The 15,618-nt window shown below is 38.0% G+C and overlaps 1 protein-coding gene across 1 annotated transcript in view; it reads left to right on the top strand.

The window, feature by feature from the left end:
- The window catches only part of tafa3a (TAFA chemokine like family member 3a), a 124,945-nt gene that overhangs the window by 83,604 nt on the left and 25,723 nt on the right, over positions 1 to 15,618 (top strand). Inside the window, exon 2 of the mRNA XM_004068798.4 lies at positions 372 to 484. Within this exon, the coding sequence (XP_004068846.1) occupies positions 373 to 484 (112 nt within the window). The 5' untranslated portion in view covers position 372. The remainder of the gene's footprint in view (positions 1 to 371; positions 485 to 15,618) is intronic.

The following is a 15,618-nucleotide window of genomic DNA, read 5'->3' as shown; positions in this document are numbered from 1 at the left end:
GCATTTATTGGCTTGACTAAGAGAGAGAAAAAAACAAGAATAAGCAAAGTGCTCTGTGTGGTCAATTGGGGCAGAAAAAGCACCACATGAATGCAGTCAAGCCATTTAAATCCTCTGCAGTCTGTAGCTACAGTCACATTTTGGTCACTTGTTGTGTCTCAGCTTGTTAATCCTTCACACCATGAAGATTCCACTTTAAAAACCCTGCAGATCCACACTTGTGGCTTTTAAAAGTTACGTTAATTGCCCACATGTGCCAAGTGAAAACTAGGGGGCCTGGTTGGTTTGTGCCCAAGTGATCTGCGCTTTTGTCTGCTTATTTGGCTTTTTGTTAATTTTATGCCACATTTTGTCAATTTTCTTTTTCCCAGGATGCGGGAAAGGGACCTCCAGAGTGGGTGCAGGAGGGTGCTTCTGCTGACCGCCTGTATGCTGTCTCTCTGGGGACAACTGACCAGTTCATCGTCACACAGAAGCCACATAGGTACTCTGACAAGCTCCTTTTCCTTCCAGGAAATATTGTTAAAATATCATTCTCATGAAACATGCAATACATACGGTACATAATTTATCGATGTGCAATAAATGACAATGCTCATAGAAAAGAAAAAAAACTGTGCATTTGGCTGAATCATTATAGAGTCATGAAAGAAATTATAATGTTTAATAGTTTTACTGAACTGTAACTCACCCCAACAATATGATAAAATGCTTCATATGATGCATGATAATAGATTACAGGTGGAGCAGTCAAGAGCACACATGCAACACTTTTTGTTCAACCGATCTTATTAGATTTACCTTTTTGTTTTTTGTTTTTTTAGACTATCAGTGGACCAATGTAAAATAATTAAAGCCATGTGTACTGTTGTATGGCCCACAAGCGCAACCCTCCCATGCCCCCACCACACCCCATTATCCCCTTTTTATCTGCTCGCACTGGCTGAGTGGATGCTTCAGGCCTTTCACTCTCCTCCTGGAGGTGATGAAGAGGTCTATATAATTTTCAGAAGAATTGGTAAAAGTAAGCTTTTGAATTTCCTTGGTAACTGAGGTTTTTTGTTAACCCCGCCCAGATTCCTAATGAAATTATATTTCTTCAGCTTAAGTTATCGATTTATGAATTAAATGTTGAGTAATTCCAGTAAATGTGAGTACAACAAGGAAACGCTTCCTTTGCGAGCTTGCCTTGCTAAAACCTTTCAAAATCTACCACTTCTAATGCCAACAATTTGCCCAGTTAGCTTCCCAATGATGCTCGAAGACTTGAATCGAAATTGCGGATGAGTCTTCATTACCAGCTCATATATTATTTCGTTTTTGAGAGTTATGGATTTTTACAGAATGGTCTTTTCTCAGAGTTTGCAATTTGTTGACGGTCTCTTGGCAGCCGTCTCGCTTCCATGTCTCCATTCAAAGCTTGCAGAGAACACTTCTCATTGAAAGGCAACAAAAAAATATCTTTTTTCTTTTGATTTGCATTTGTGGTTCTCTGTCTGTGTTAATACAAAATGATTGAAATACTTGCTGTCACATTTGAACACACAGATGCAAATTTTTGATGCGAATGTTTGTACATTCTATTTGATCTATTTGTTTTAAGTTCTCACATCGAATATACAAGCTCGTCCATTTAGAAACATTTTTAGCTTCATAGCCAAACCATTTAATATTCATTTAATTTGTCCTGTCCAACAGCTGAGCACGCAGATAGGAGCTGAAAGCTGAAATGAGTTTATGGATCTTCAGACAAACAAGAGTGTATATTTGTATAAACCCCTTTTGTATTTGAGGCTAAGCTTTATTTATAATAATTATGTTTATATGAACTGGACGGAAAAAAGAAGGGAGAGGGAGAGAGTGGGATGTTAGAGATGGGGGATAAGGGGTTAAGATGGAAAAGATGGGGGGGGCAGTTGATAATACAGAGTCATAACATAGGACTGTCATAAGTAAATTGCATTACTTCGTTCTCACATACACGCACCAATAACTAGTCTGTACCAGATATTTACAGGTTTTAAGTATATTCAAACATGGAAAACTTATCTCACAGGACGCACCGACTGAAATTAACTTATGCACACAGACAGATACACACGATATTTACACATCCTACATTCTTGGAGAGGGTTGTAAAAACAGTACCCACGCCCATATTTGTGCAAAAGTGAATAAGCAGGTGGGTTGAATTAATGTGTGCTTCTTAGAGTGTGCTTTGTTCACATTGAATGCTCCAGCAAAGAAAGGAGGCTCGGCACCCAGAACCAGCAGCAGACAGCAGCCCAGCTAATCCAGCGAGCTAGGGGGCAGGAGCCAGGGAACAACGAGACCATCCCCCTTTGTTGAGTTTTAAGTGTGTCTTGGAGGAGAAAGTTTTGCTCAAAAAAGAATTAAAAAAACAATCTGGTCCTTGCACTGAGTAACTGCTGCGGCCCATAACTATTAAAAGGTATTTACAAAAGTTAATATGAAATCAGCCAAGCACCAAATGAGAAAACACAATTCCAGAAATCAGGTATGCAAGTTTCTTTAAATACACACGTGTTGGAAGCAGATTCCAGAAACTTTCTGTAATGGCTGGATCTCTGAGAGTGATGGTAGAAACTTTGACTGCACATTGATATAATGAGCCTTGTTCTAACTTTAGGAAAAATGGCACAAAGGCAAGGGGGAGACGGCCCCAGGCATCAGCGTAAAACACAAATATGACAAGTAAAAGACCTTGATTGGATGATGATTGGTGGGAAATGGAGAGAAGGGACACTTTTGTGAATATGAAAAAAGTGTCTTTCAAGGTATTCTTTAAACCAAATCCTGAAAAGCGGATGAAACGTTGTAACATAAGTAGAAGAACTGTAGAGTTTCAGCTTTGCTGTAAAATAATTCCTGTCAGGAGACAGAGTGATTTATACATATTTTTTGGTTTATGATGAGTTTTTTATTGCACAGGGATTAAAAAGTCTGATCTAGAATGGTTATTATCTTACACGTGGTTACCTCACATTAGAATTTTTGAGAATAACAAATTCCAAAAATGTCTGCATACTGCTAATGATCAGACAAAGTCCCACTCTGATTATCTTTTGATTTATTTTCAAAGTGTTCCCAGTGGTCTTTTAACTACAATTATGCTATTATTAGCCCAAATCTAAAAACCTGTGTTGTTTTCTAGGACATAGGTTTTGCAGAGTGGCACTTGTTCATAAGAAATTTGAATTGTGGGTGGGGGTATTAGCACTAAGCAACCCCCCCTTCCTGTCAATCATTACATACTCTCCCGCTATACCTTACAGCCCAATAGACCCACCTACCTAACATTAGTGGTGCAACAAAAATGGCGAACAATATTAGAGCTATCCAGCTGTACAGTTTAGATCCAGATGCCAGCTCAGCTTATACCCCGACGATTGGAGCACCTCTGTGACAGGTACCGCTTGTGCTATCTAAGGCATGTTAACGTTGGGAGTGGGGTCATCTGGAACCCATAAGACGGCGTCCTTAACATTTTATTTCAATGATTTTTGATTTTCACTGGTGTACATAGCAGATATGAAATCCTGTCCACCTTTGTCATGGGAGGGAGAACACATCAATGTAAGGGTGAGGTCATCTGGACCCCACAAAACAGCACAAGAGCTACAAGATTTTTTCAACACCGTTTTTTCTTCTGCTCCTGATTCCCCATGATTTGACGAAAGAAACACTCAGAAAAACTGTTTTGAGTTCAATCTTCTAAAAATATGTCTTCCATCATGAGAAAAATACCACAAGAACATGTTAAAAACAGGATTTTCATGGAGTGGGTCTTTTATCAAACTTTGATGAATAGCAGCATTTCTTTAAATGGGGACTACCAATTATCCAGTGTCTTTGTATCACTGTTAATACCCTGGACTTGAACAAAGGGGCCATGTTGTTTTAGACAGTCCTGGATTTTATTCTTTGATGTTCCATCTGGGTAAACCAGCAGTCAAGCAGGTACTGCATGCAGACATTGAGGATAAATTATTAAATTTTTAAGTTTAGCAGGCTTTGTTTTGTTTTTCTTTAGCATTACTTTACACCTGTGGATTTTGCACTTATTCATGTGATTTATTATGGGTTTGGGAAGCAGCCAGCAGAGGTAGTGTGGCCTTGTTCTCTCTGGGCTGCACTGACACTTCTGTAATCATGCTGCCTCTCCCTGAGCTACAGAGGTCAGACCAAGGTGGACCCAATAAACAAACCTCTTTAGCCCTTCTGTTTATTGAGGTGGGGCTTTACCACAGCAATTGAACTGCTTACCATTGCCTGACTGAAGAGGCTAAGCTAACTGTGAACACACACATGTCTATATATAACTATAACCTGTGTAATAAGACCAATCCATCCCCCACAGCACCATTTACATCCTTTAGCTAGTCTTGAAAAACAGGAAACAGTGAGGAATGTGAAGAAGGACCAGGGTATTTTGGAGAAAGAGTGTTGCATTAATAGCTACTTTTCGCCTGTACAATTTGTTTTAGTCCCTTCAATAGGATTCATAATGATGTGCCCACGTCAGGAAGGAGCCTCATTATTTAGACATTTTGCTGAGAGATTGCTTTCTATTCTCTCAAGTAAAAAATGGGATTTGTTGCAAACTTTGATGTAAAGTTGGTTTTTCTCCACTATGAGGTGCAGGGGTTTCAAATCATAGTAACAGTTGGAAGTTTTTATGAGCCATGTATAGTGAAAACTGTTCAATTCTCTGTTGCTCTGAAAATCTGTTGCTAAAAAATGCCAGTGGGCTAATGGGCTGATGCTGCTATCTTTTTTCTTTTGAGTTAATTGTTAGTGAAGGTGCAAAGCTGAACAGTTTGTAGATCAAGGAGGTACTTAAAAATAGTTTTTCAAAGAAACATTTTCATTTTTGATTATATAATTGCAAATAGAACATCGTGATGGTTTGCGAGCAGAGAACATCATCAACCCGATGGAAACGCTTGACGATGACCTTTGTATCGCTTTCGTTTTAGAACAGTCTGAAAGCTTTTACCTATTTACAATATATGCATAATACAAAAGGACAATATAACATTTTTTAAGTTCAAAACACAATTATGCAATTTTGAAAACACTGTAAACATAAATGCAACTGAATCCACTGGCAATATAAGATGTGGCATGACATAACATGACATGACTGGTCAGAGACGTGCAAAGGCCACGTTAGTCAAATACACAAAGCAAGGACAATAGTGATGGAAAGATCAATTGTTAAAGTCTGGAATGAGGGGTCATCATGCAAAAGTGTACAGAAAGAAGATGTGGTTCAGTTGTTGTAAGAGTAACAGACATAATGACACCACTTGTAGACACGAAGACACAATGGATTGAGCAAAGAAAACCACAGATGAAACAGATTTCCCAACAATGTATATGACACTTCTTAGCGTACCCTCTTAGCCATGGCCTCCACAGTAACCGCCTTGCGGTATGAAACTGCGTACCAAAGGAACAAATATAAAGTGTTGTACTTGATGTTGATACAGATGTTCAAAATCGGGTAGGGAAATATAAAGTTTGAAAAAGTGAACCTTCCTAAAAAGTAAAGCAAAGCGAAAGACTTCCATTATTCTTTCTCTTTTTGCTTTTCCCCACCCTCATAATTCCTGGCCAATGACTGAAGAGATTTTCAGCCACATGCTTTTGTTTACAAGCTACGGTCTGAAACAGAAATGTCCGGTTGATAGGCAGTGGTTCAGGACTTGATCCGAACCAAATTAAGGGGACTTGGTCTGGACCAGTGGAATTTTTCAGTCTGAAAACACCCTTAAAAGAGAAGCCTGATAGTCGCTACTGGAGCTACTTCACACATTATTACCAATGTCACACAATTTAAGAGTTTTTCTGAAACTTTAAAGCTGAAATTAGCTGGAATTAGCAGATATTACTCAGTGAAAGGAAAATGCACAGTATTCCTGATCGACAGCATGGGGCAACAGCGTGAAACAATGCTAACAAGTGTGTTGTTTACTCCAACACTATGGCACAACAGTTAAATAAGGACAGAGCATGATAACCCACAAAGACTGTACAAACTTTAATACTGATGTCTACAGGAAGGTATACTATTTGCAAACTATTTGACAAAAAAGGTAAGTTTCATGATTTACCACCATGCAATAAGATATGGAATAATTGCTCTTATGAAAATGTGCTAAGACTATAAAATGAGGTTTGTAATTAAGAGCAAAGCAGAAAAGACCTAGCAAGTGTGTAAAGTGTGTCTTCAGGGAAAGTTTCTTCCCACTTAAAATAGAAATCCTAATAAAATCTTTTTGTCCTCCATGTGTGTTTTTTTTCTCTTTTTATCATACATAATAGGACTATAGTTGTTTTTTACCTTGAGATGTTTCAACTGGCCTGCAGTCTTCCTTAGAAGCTTTCACACCTGTCATGGTGTGTCACTGTCAGCTGTAAACGCAGTCTCATTCAAGGACGTCTTGTCGAAAAGTTTATGTCAGCAAAACAGAACGGATGTTTACCCTGTAGTTCGAAAATGATACTTTTAAAAGCAAACAGTGTAGACCCCTTACTGAACACTGACAGATAAAAGGCCAGACTTATCAAAAGTGCAGAAATGTGGGTCTCTGTGTTTTCCATTTAAACAGGATGAGGAAAAGCAGGATTTCAATGTGACCTAGAAGTTTTTTTGGTCAAGGTAAAAATAGCACAGCCTTTATTGGCATATCAACCTGACAATGTTCAGAAACATATTTTTTTTATTTGTGGGCGATCAAAGCATGGAAAGGCAAATACAAGTTAGATATTAGAACCAAATGATGGACGAAACAAAGAATCGCAGCCTATGGCTACAGGCAGAGTGAATGAATCTGCCTGTGGGTGTATGTGTGTGTGTGTGTGTGTGGTGTGGGGGGGGGGGGGGGGGGGGTTACCCATTCATACCTCTTGATGCAAATATGGACCAAACCATTTTGGCTCCAATATCACCATAAGTCAGCATATACTTGAAAGTGAAAAGATAGTTGAGTTTTTTTTTTTTTCAAAGCTTGGGGTAAAATCAAGAGTCAAGGGGTTAAGGGATTTTCTAACAACACAGACTCAAATAATATTTTTTCATTATCCCAGGTTTCTGCCACTGAACATAGTTGGACTCAACATACATTTAAGGTAGCTGTGATCAATATATCAAAACAATGGAGTAAGGGAATGAAAAAAGTAATTCAGCCAATTAAAGATAACACTACTAGCAAGAAAACAGTGTAGGGAAGGTGGGTTTTATTCTAAAATTAACATTACAGTATACTTTTTTGTTTGGAGTTATTTAATATCAGTACAACTGAGGGTTGTGAGAAATTTTGCTTTGTTCACTCAAGTTGAAAATGGGATTTGTCTTTCACTGTCAACCATGAGGAGCAGGTTTGAAGGGGAGAAATAGTATAGCTGTAAAAAAAATGTCTGTTTCCAATAAATAAGCCAAAGGCCAAAGAAGAGAATTGCTGCTGTCACTTTTTCATCATGACTTTATATCTGGTAAGGTTGCAAAGATCAACACATTTGGAAATAATTATTTTTTTCAATATATATATTTTTATTTTCTTTGTCCTATTAAAACTAAAATGAGCAAAGAAAATTCACAATTAAAATGAGCAAACAAAGTCACAATATGGTACAAGAGTAAACACTTGTTCTGTAAGTGATCTTTCTGTTTTGACGTACAGTATCCCTTAGCCCAAATGCACATTGCAGAATTACTGATCAAGAACAAAATGATTTTTTTTTTTTCATTCTTATTATACACACACAGGAGGCCACACAGTTTTCTATTTAGGTGAAACCATGCACCAGCTCTCATTAGAATTTCTGAGGAAATTTCCATATCTGCTTATGGTAGGGACTTTTTAAAAAACTGTGTGATGTCCTCTCCGGATGGATTCCCAAGCTAATTTTCATGCCCAGGGGATTTTAAAAGAATTATTTAAACTGAAGCAGAGAAATATTTGGATTTTTTGTTTTATTTTATTGTTTGTAGCCACACAAAATGTTTCTTCTGGGCCCTGATCATGAAGAAATCCAGTGAGAGTGGAGGGATTTGCATTGCCATCATCTTCTGGATGAATAAATAAGTACATAACAGAAGTTATTAAAAGATAAAAAAGAAAAGAATTGTAAACATTTTTGACAGTTTTAAATAAAATAAGACTTAATAATAGGAGATCCCCTAAAGGGAAAAACAAATGTGGGAAAAGGCTTGCCATGCTTGATGAGCCAGGCTGAAGCCCCAAACAGATCTCTTTCCCTGCCCTTTATGCTTTTTTTTTACCTTGTCATTTCTTCTCAGACATTCCCCTGCATGTGGGTTCTGTCAGCTTCATGTCTTAGAGGGCCCTAAAATGCTGTAGATGTTGTGAATCTTTGCAGTTGCATGTTAGCATGAATAAGCCTGTTGCACGCTCTTCATCTCAGGTCAGTGTGAAACCCTTGCCCAGAGATAGCACGACATTATACCGAATGGTTGCGAGTAGGTCATCCTCACCCTGGGGATGTGCCAGAATGCGACTGTGGAGCATTCGTGCTGACATTTGGAGAGCCGGTGAACGATGCAATGGAGGACGGTTAGCAAGCAGAGAAAGATTGAGATGGAGATGTGGGGCTGCTTGAGATGCACTGTGGGGATGACAGGGGTCAGCTCGCCCCATCTCCCAGTGGCAGTTCGTGAGATTAGAAAACCCTCAAACGTCCTTTGCTATATGCATCTGAATGGCAGCTGAATAGATGAGCCACGAGTGGCTGCGTGTGGCCTTGGTTGTATCCTCTGTCTGCCGCTCTGAGGAGCCATCTGAGGAGAGCTGGAGACCAACTCATGTACAGACAGAATATCAATAGTTTTGCGCATGAAAAGGAAATAGTTCAGCCAAGAGTTAGCGGGAAATATTGGAAATATTTCGAGTCATTCATAGAAGGATAAATACAAACCTATTTGGTAACACTTTATTACTCTCCAATTCAATTCATTTATAAACTGTTAGTCAATGAGTTATAAATGACTTGTTAATAAACAATTAACAGTTTGTTAGGGATTTATAAATATGCCTTATGATGATTTATACGTGTTACTGGGACGTCATTTTAAATTTACAACAGGCCTTATTAACTGTTAGCAAACAAGGAAAAGTTTACATGTAATAAAAAAAAACAGATGGCACGAATGAAAATGTACATAGCTAGAAACGATCAATAAATACAAATGTCACTTCTGCATAGGTGCTCTACAGAAGGTAATTGGGATGTTATGAGGAAAAGAAATTGTAAATAAAAAATATGCACAACATGAGGTGTTGTAAAAAGGGGTGGGATCATACAAGTTTTTTTTTTACCCACTCCTTTTCAATTACATTGTTTTGTTTTATCTGTCTATTTTTAGCTCGTATTATTTCATTTTTTGTTTGAAACAAAATTCTTTAAAATAAACATAAAAAAAACGAGTACACACTAGATTCTTCTTGGTACAGATGGGATTCAATAGGAGCACAAAATGAGCATGACTGCGACTAAAGACTGGCATCTAAAAAAATCGAAGCCATAACAGGATCATGTGTGGGCTTGATATTTTCCTTTTAGAATCATGTGACGGTTGCATTGAGGCTGTTTTTCAAAGTGTCATTTAACAGCCAAGTAGATAACCTGAATAATTATTTTTGACACTAATTTGAGACCTAATTTTTTTGTTGTCACACGGAACAAGTATATGTGTCCACAAAACTGTGTGGTAAAGCCGGTGTCAAAAGTGCAACCAGAACAAAAACTTCACCTGAACGCTGTCTCCTACTACACCTTTCTCCAATCGCATGGAATCAATCTATGATATAAAGAAACACACACTGGCATAATAGCGCAAAACAAATTCTTTTGATTTCATTGCAACAGAAAAAGCCCCCTCACTGCTTCAGAAACACGTGTGCCAGAAATATTCCATCTCCATTCCCTCTCTAATTACAGCTCAAATGTAAACCCATTATCCCTCACCACATTATGAGCTACCTCTGGTGATTCTGAAACTCAAAGAAATGAGGATTTTTAGGTTTTGATAGGAATTGAAAGAAAGCCTGCTGATAATGATTTCAGCTGATGAATGCAATTAGTGAAGAGGTGCTAACAGCCTCGCAGTAATTGGGTCTTGCAAACTAAAAGCCTGTCCTTACCCAGCAATTAAAGCAACCTCCCTTAAAGTTAGTCAATTGTATTGCTGTTAATGGTCCATGCTTGGCTGAAGCTTAGTGGTGGGAAGAGGTGAGTTCTCTTTCAATCTGGCCTCAGCTTCAGTTCTTATTACAGTTTCTCTGCTGTGTTAAAGTTTTTGTGTGAAGACTCTCTTTTGGTTATTTATTTATTTTTTGAGGGATTAATTTGTTTGTGTGGTGATTAACTGCTCCTCAGACTGTGTTATAGGACAGGCTGTCTGATGCATATTGTTACATATCATTAACTTTGAGATCAGTTGCAGTTTCACAAAGAAGAAAAATGATGTTGCTTCATTGCTTTCAGATATTTGAAGAAGACAGCAGTGCACCCTTAACTTAAAATGACTTTATCATATTTTTTTACATAGATGATTTGACAAGGTTAGAATAGATCAAATCTACTTAATATGATGCTGCTCTATGCATGTAAGGGGATAGGGGAGTCAGAAAGATGCAACACTGTATTTTCTGCACTAAAACCTTTAAAAGTCTTACTTCATTTCACTCTTCCTTGACACTGCGCCTTCCAATCCAAAGTGTCTTATATATATATCTGTGTAAACAGATATTGAAGTGATTTGAGAGGTAAATGCTCTGTTCTTTTTCCCTGTACCTTGGCTTTGTTGTTCATGTTGTGGCATATCGTGTCAGGGGTTGCTACTGCAAATCAGTTGTTAGTGATTTGCACAGGTTTAGCGAGAGTTTTTTTTAAGCCAGATGCCCTTCCTGACACAACCCTGTATTTTATCCGGGGTGGGGGCATGCACAGGGAGACCCAGACTTGGGCCACCTTGTGGCTACATAGTTAGGCAGTAGCATGAAAGGTCTTGCCTAACCCTTGTGGTATCTTATGGGGTCCAGATGACTCCACCCTTACATTGACGTGTTACTATGACAAAGGTGGATAAAGGTGAAGAGGATTTCATGTAATCCATGGACACCAGTGAAGATCACAAATCATTGAAGAAAAAAGGTTCAGCGCACAGTCTAGTGCAGAGGTGGGCACTGAGGGCCGCATTCCTGCATGTTTTCCAGCATACCCTGCTCTGGCATGTTCTGATTGGCTGGACACACCTGAACCAGGTAATCAGCCACGAGTAGGGCAAGACTATCTGGAAATCATGCAGACACACCGGCCCTCGAGGCCTGGAATTGCCCACCCCTGGTCTAGTGGGTCTAGCTGACCCAACGTTAAAGTGCCTTGATAGCTCAAGGGATAAGGATCCACACTGGATTAAGCTCATCACGCCCCTGGGAGGCAAACCCTTTCTTCAATTCCTAAAAACAATATCATACTCCACTATCAGAAAGACTATCAAAACGTTTGATATTTGCATGCATTTACGTAACTAACCCCCCTGACTATTACATTATATACACATTTGTTCCCTTCTTGTATACTTGCACTTTGTTTAGTAAAGTTAAGGGGGGCAAAACAGGACACCACCCGTAAGTCACTAACAAACCGGTGTCTCTGATTGGTCAAAGTATGTATGACATTCAAACAAAAGTTCAACTGGTTGAACTTTCAGTGTGCATTCAATGAACGCCTGGTTTGCATGTAGACCTTGAAAACGGACTTAAAAGATTTTGTAGCAATACATGAATGCGAGAGTTTGTAACGTGAAAGCCTGAAACATGGGTTTACAGGCATTTACATGGAGTTTTTATTGAAAATGGTCACATTCATGTAAGTTGCCAAGGTCGGTGTTTACATTGCTTCACACGTAAGAAACAACAAAGCCAACTTTTAGGAGTCTATTGATAAATCAATGGAAAAAATATATGAACGGGAAAATATATTTCCTTTTTATTATGAGAATTTTTAAAAATTATTTGTGAGGAAAAGGTAGGGAAAAAAATAATGACTGAAGAACCGTATAGGAACATAGCAATATGCGGATTCTTAAAAAAAGGATGTGAAAACTCTTTTGCCACCACAATGACGAACTGACAGATGGAATGAATTGCCTCTAGCTTATCAAACATATCAGATATTTACAACCTGTCTGCACGGTCCCTGTGGTTCCAGGAGATTAAAGACATCAAAGAGCAGGACCAACTGCTGAGTATCTAGTGAGTTAAAGCCAAAGGATGTGTAGAAAAGTCAAAGGCTGCCAGAAAAAGGATTATTTCTTGTACGATCCAAGCTGTACATTAAGGAGTCAAATGTTGGTTTATCAATTATTAATTCACCTTTGGAACTTAAAAAAAAAACCTAAACTCTTAAATTCATATCAGTTTAACTTTAATTGTAAGGGGATAGTGAGCAACTATGAGTGTTGTAGTGAAAATCTACTGTCAAATCTGTGAATTATCTAAATATTTACTGACTGTTTGAGTTTGAATAATTACATGGAAATGTAATTTCAAGAAATACTTTTTTTTGAGTTTTATTAAAAAGTATATTTGGGTTATCCCATTTAAAAAAATGATTTAATGTTTTCATTACTAACATAAGAAATGAACATTTATACAAAATATGCTAGAACTTGTTTGTTATATTTTTAAAGTAGCTTTTAAAAATATAACATTCAAGACTTTCAAAACTATTTTCATTGACAGATAACTTTGTTAATTTGTTCTGAGAACTTTTAATGGGGATTTGACGCAAACATCTTAAAAACATTCTCTCGAAAATCTCAAATTACAGTATTTTATGTCAAGATACTACACAGAAATGCTCCGTTTAATGATAAAAGGAGGTAAATAAAATAATATTTGGGGAAAATCTTCTGTTTATTAAATTCATTTATTTTTAAAATGTGTTTCAAAAGTTTCGGATCAGGGCTCGATATTAGATAATCAAGATCAAATGAATCTGAATCGGATCGGGACCCAAAAAAACCTCATTGGGACATCTTAGTTATTTCTATTGTCTCGTTTTTAGTTCGCCATTATTGTTTGTTAGATTCTCTTTTAACAGTTTTGCATTTTATCTTTCAGTCACAGGCATCCTCCCTTAGGTCTGGCAGGGATGTTTGTGTAACCCTTGTGCTATCCTAGGCACTTTAACGTTGGGAGTTGGGTCATCTAGACCCACTAGACAGTGCGCTGAACCTTTTTTCTTCAATGATTTGTGATCTTCACTGGTGTCCATGGATTACATGAAATCTTTCCACCTTTATCCACCTGTGTCATGGTAGGGAGAACACGTCAATGTAAGGGTGGGGTCATCTAAGATAGCACAAGGGTTAATTTAAACTTTTGCTACATCTGTCCCACAACTTGTAACAATTCACCCTCCTTGCTCCTCCGCGCTTCTGCGTCTCTGTCAGCTTCTACAACACATGACCTCAAAGTTTTATTGAAATAACACCTGTTGAATCAACACAAGTTTTCAGTCTTCACTTCATGTGCTGAAACTCATCTGTAGCCAAACAATATTTATCATCCACATCATTCTGAGACAATTATTGCCTGCCAAAAGCCAACTTTATTAAATTAAAAAATACAATACAATACTCATAAAAATCAACTCCAAATTTAGTCTACATTTTTTTCCTCTATTGGATGAACATGTTTTAAACGATTTTCTCTGTGTCATGATCACACGCACTTCCCTTTGGATCTCTTCCTTGAGGGCGGTTTATGATGTCCCCTCCAGCCTCAGGTCCAATGCATTCTTAGTGCTTCCCATTGTTTTGCCATTCATGCATATCTAAGATGATGTCAGGAAAATCTCCTTTATCTCTTTGGCTGTAAGTCCCTGTGTTTTCCAGTACTGGCTTACAGCTTAAAGGGTTAACTTTAAATAATTAGCTTAAGAAACTGTCGCCTGAAACATTTTTGTCATGCAGTTTGGTCACGAAAATCCTAACAGATTTTATGAATACCCATCTGTACTTGGGCAATGTTTTGGAGGAATTCCATAGGGAGAGTTGTCATTCAGCTTTGGGTGGCATCCTCTATTCTCCTTTGAGTAATGCTATGCTACGACCTGGTGGTTATTCACTAGAGGCTGGATAATGACTGAATAAAATGAAATATAAGCTTCTATAATGCAGTCTATCAATTGCTTCCCTGACTTCTGGCTGCACTCCAAGATCTTTTTGCCTTCTGGCTCACATCTCCTCAGGAACGAGGCAGAGTGAGAGTGTCCACATTGCACCATAAAAATAGCTACCTAGGCTGAGCATTGCATTTATGGGAATGGGCTGGAGCATAAAATGTAATGGTTTGGACCAGTGGAGTTCTCCTGAAATGGTTTTCTTTCAAAGAATGTTTGTCGACATAATTTTGAGCAAGATGGTCTATTAAAAAGAGGACCATTTCTACTGAGCTGTCAGTGGGTGGAGGGGTCAGATGCTCTTTTAATGGTGTCCTCAGGCAGCCCAATATTCATTTGGTGGGTCTGTGCCAGCGACCGTCTCTCCACTAATGAGATAATATTGTTTTCTACCACAAGGTTTTAGTTAGCATAAGTAGCTAAATATACCTCTCACTTAGCAGCATTGTTAATATAATTACATGAGATCCTGATTTAGAGAGCAAAAATCTGTGACCCTCAACCATGGAAAATGGGAACAAAAGTGTTTTTCTTGCTTTCAGATGATGCTCTACTTCTACTGCTCCACATGGTTTCTCACATATTGCAGATTGCAGTTCAGATCACAGTGGCTCTCTCCTTGTTCCATAAAAATACAGTTGATCTGCCCCCCCTTCCTCATAGTTGATCTAGTCATGAAGGTTTCATGACAAGCTGCCTGTCACTCAGTACTGGAATACATCAGCAAAATCTATTTAAGATGAAAAAAGGAGAAATAGTTGGAGAGCTAGCTGGCATCAGTTTAGTGCAGGCATGACATCTGTTTGACAGATACCCAGCATGTGTACATGTCAGATGAGAGAGCAAAGAGAAGAGAAGAGAATCCCAGGCACGTCTTTAGTATGTCCCTGCAGAGCTCAGTGCATGCGGAGCAATTTCTGCTTCCAGAAAATGTTTTTCTTAACGGGTTCTGCATAAGTGTTGCATTAGAACAGGATTATTATGAAAATGCATTGTTTTATATGATGTAAAACTTTGATTTAAACATTTTTTCTCTTTTTAATCCTTCTTATAAATCTTAACATAAAAAAAACTTGGTTTAACCCCATGACGCCTGAATGTACTTGTAGCAATGAAAAATTGTAGCAATGAAAAAAAATCACTTACGTTGTTGCTTACAAGTAGATGCTAAATTAAGATCATTTTGGAGCTGAAGTAGTTTGATGCGTCAATAGGCATCACATGGTTTAAAAGAAAATATTAAAATGGATGCTTTTTATCCCCTTTATCTTCAGTTATATTTCTCATAATTTTTGCCTGATAGCTGGAACAGTATTCGGCTCTTGACCCTGAATTCGCTGAAGTACACTTTAAAGGATAGGTAGATGACATCATTACATA

This window comes from Oryzias latipes, chromosome 5, assembly GCF_053564925.1.
Source record: "Oryzias latipes strain Hd-rR chromosome 5, Olatipes_Hd-rR_3.1".
Classification (NCBI taxonomy): Eukaryota; Metazoa; Chordata; class Actinopteri; order Beloniformes; family Adrianichthyidae; genus Oryzias; species Oryzias latipes.
This window is presented reverse-complemented; position numbering and strand designations above follow the sequence as displayed.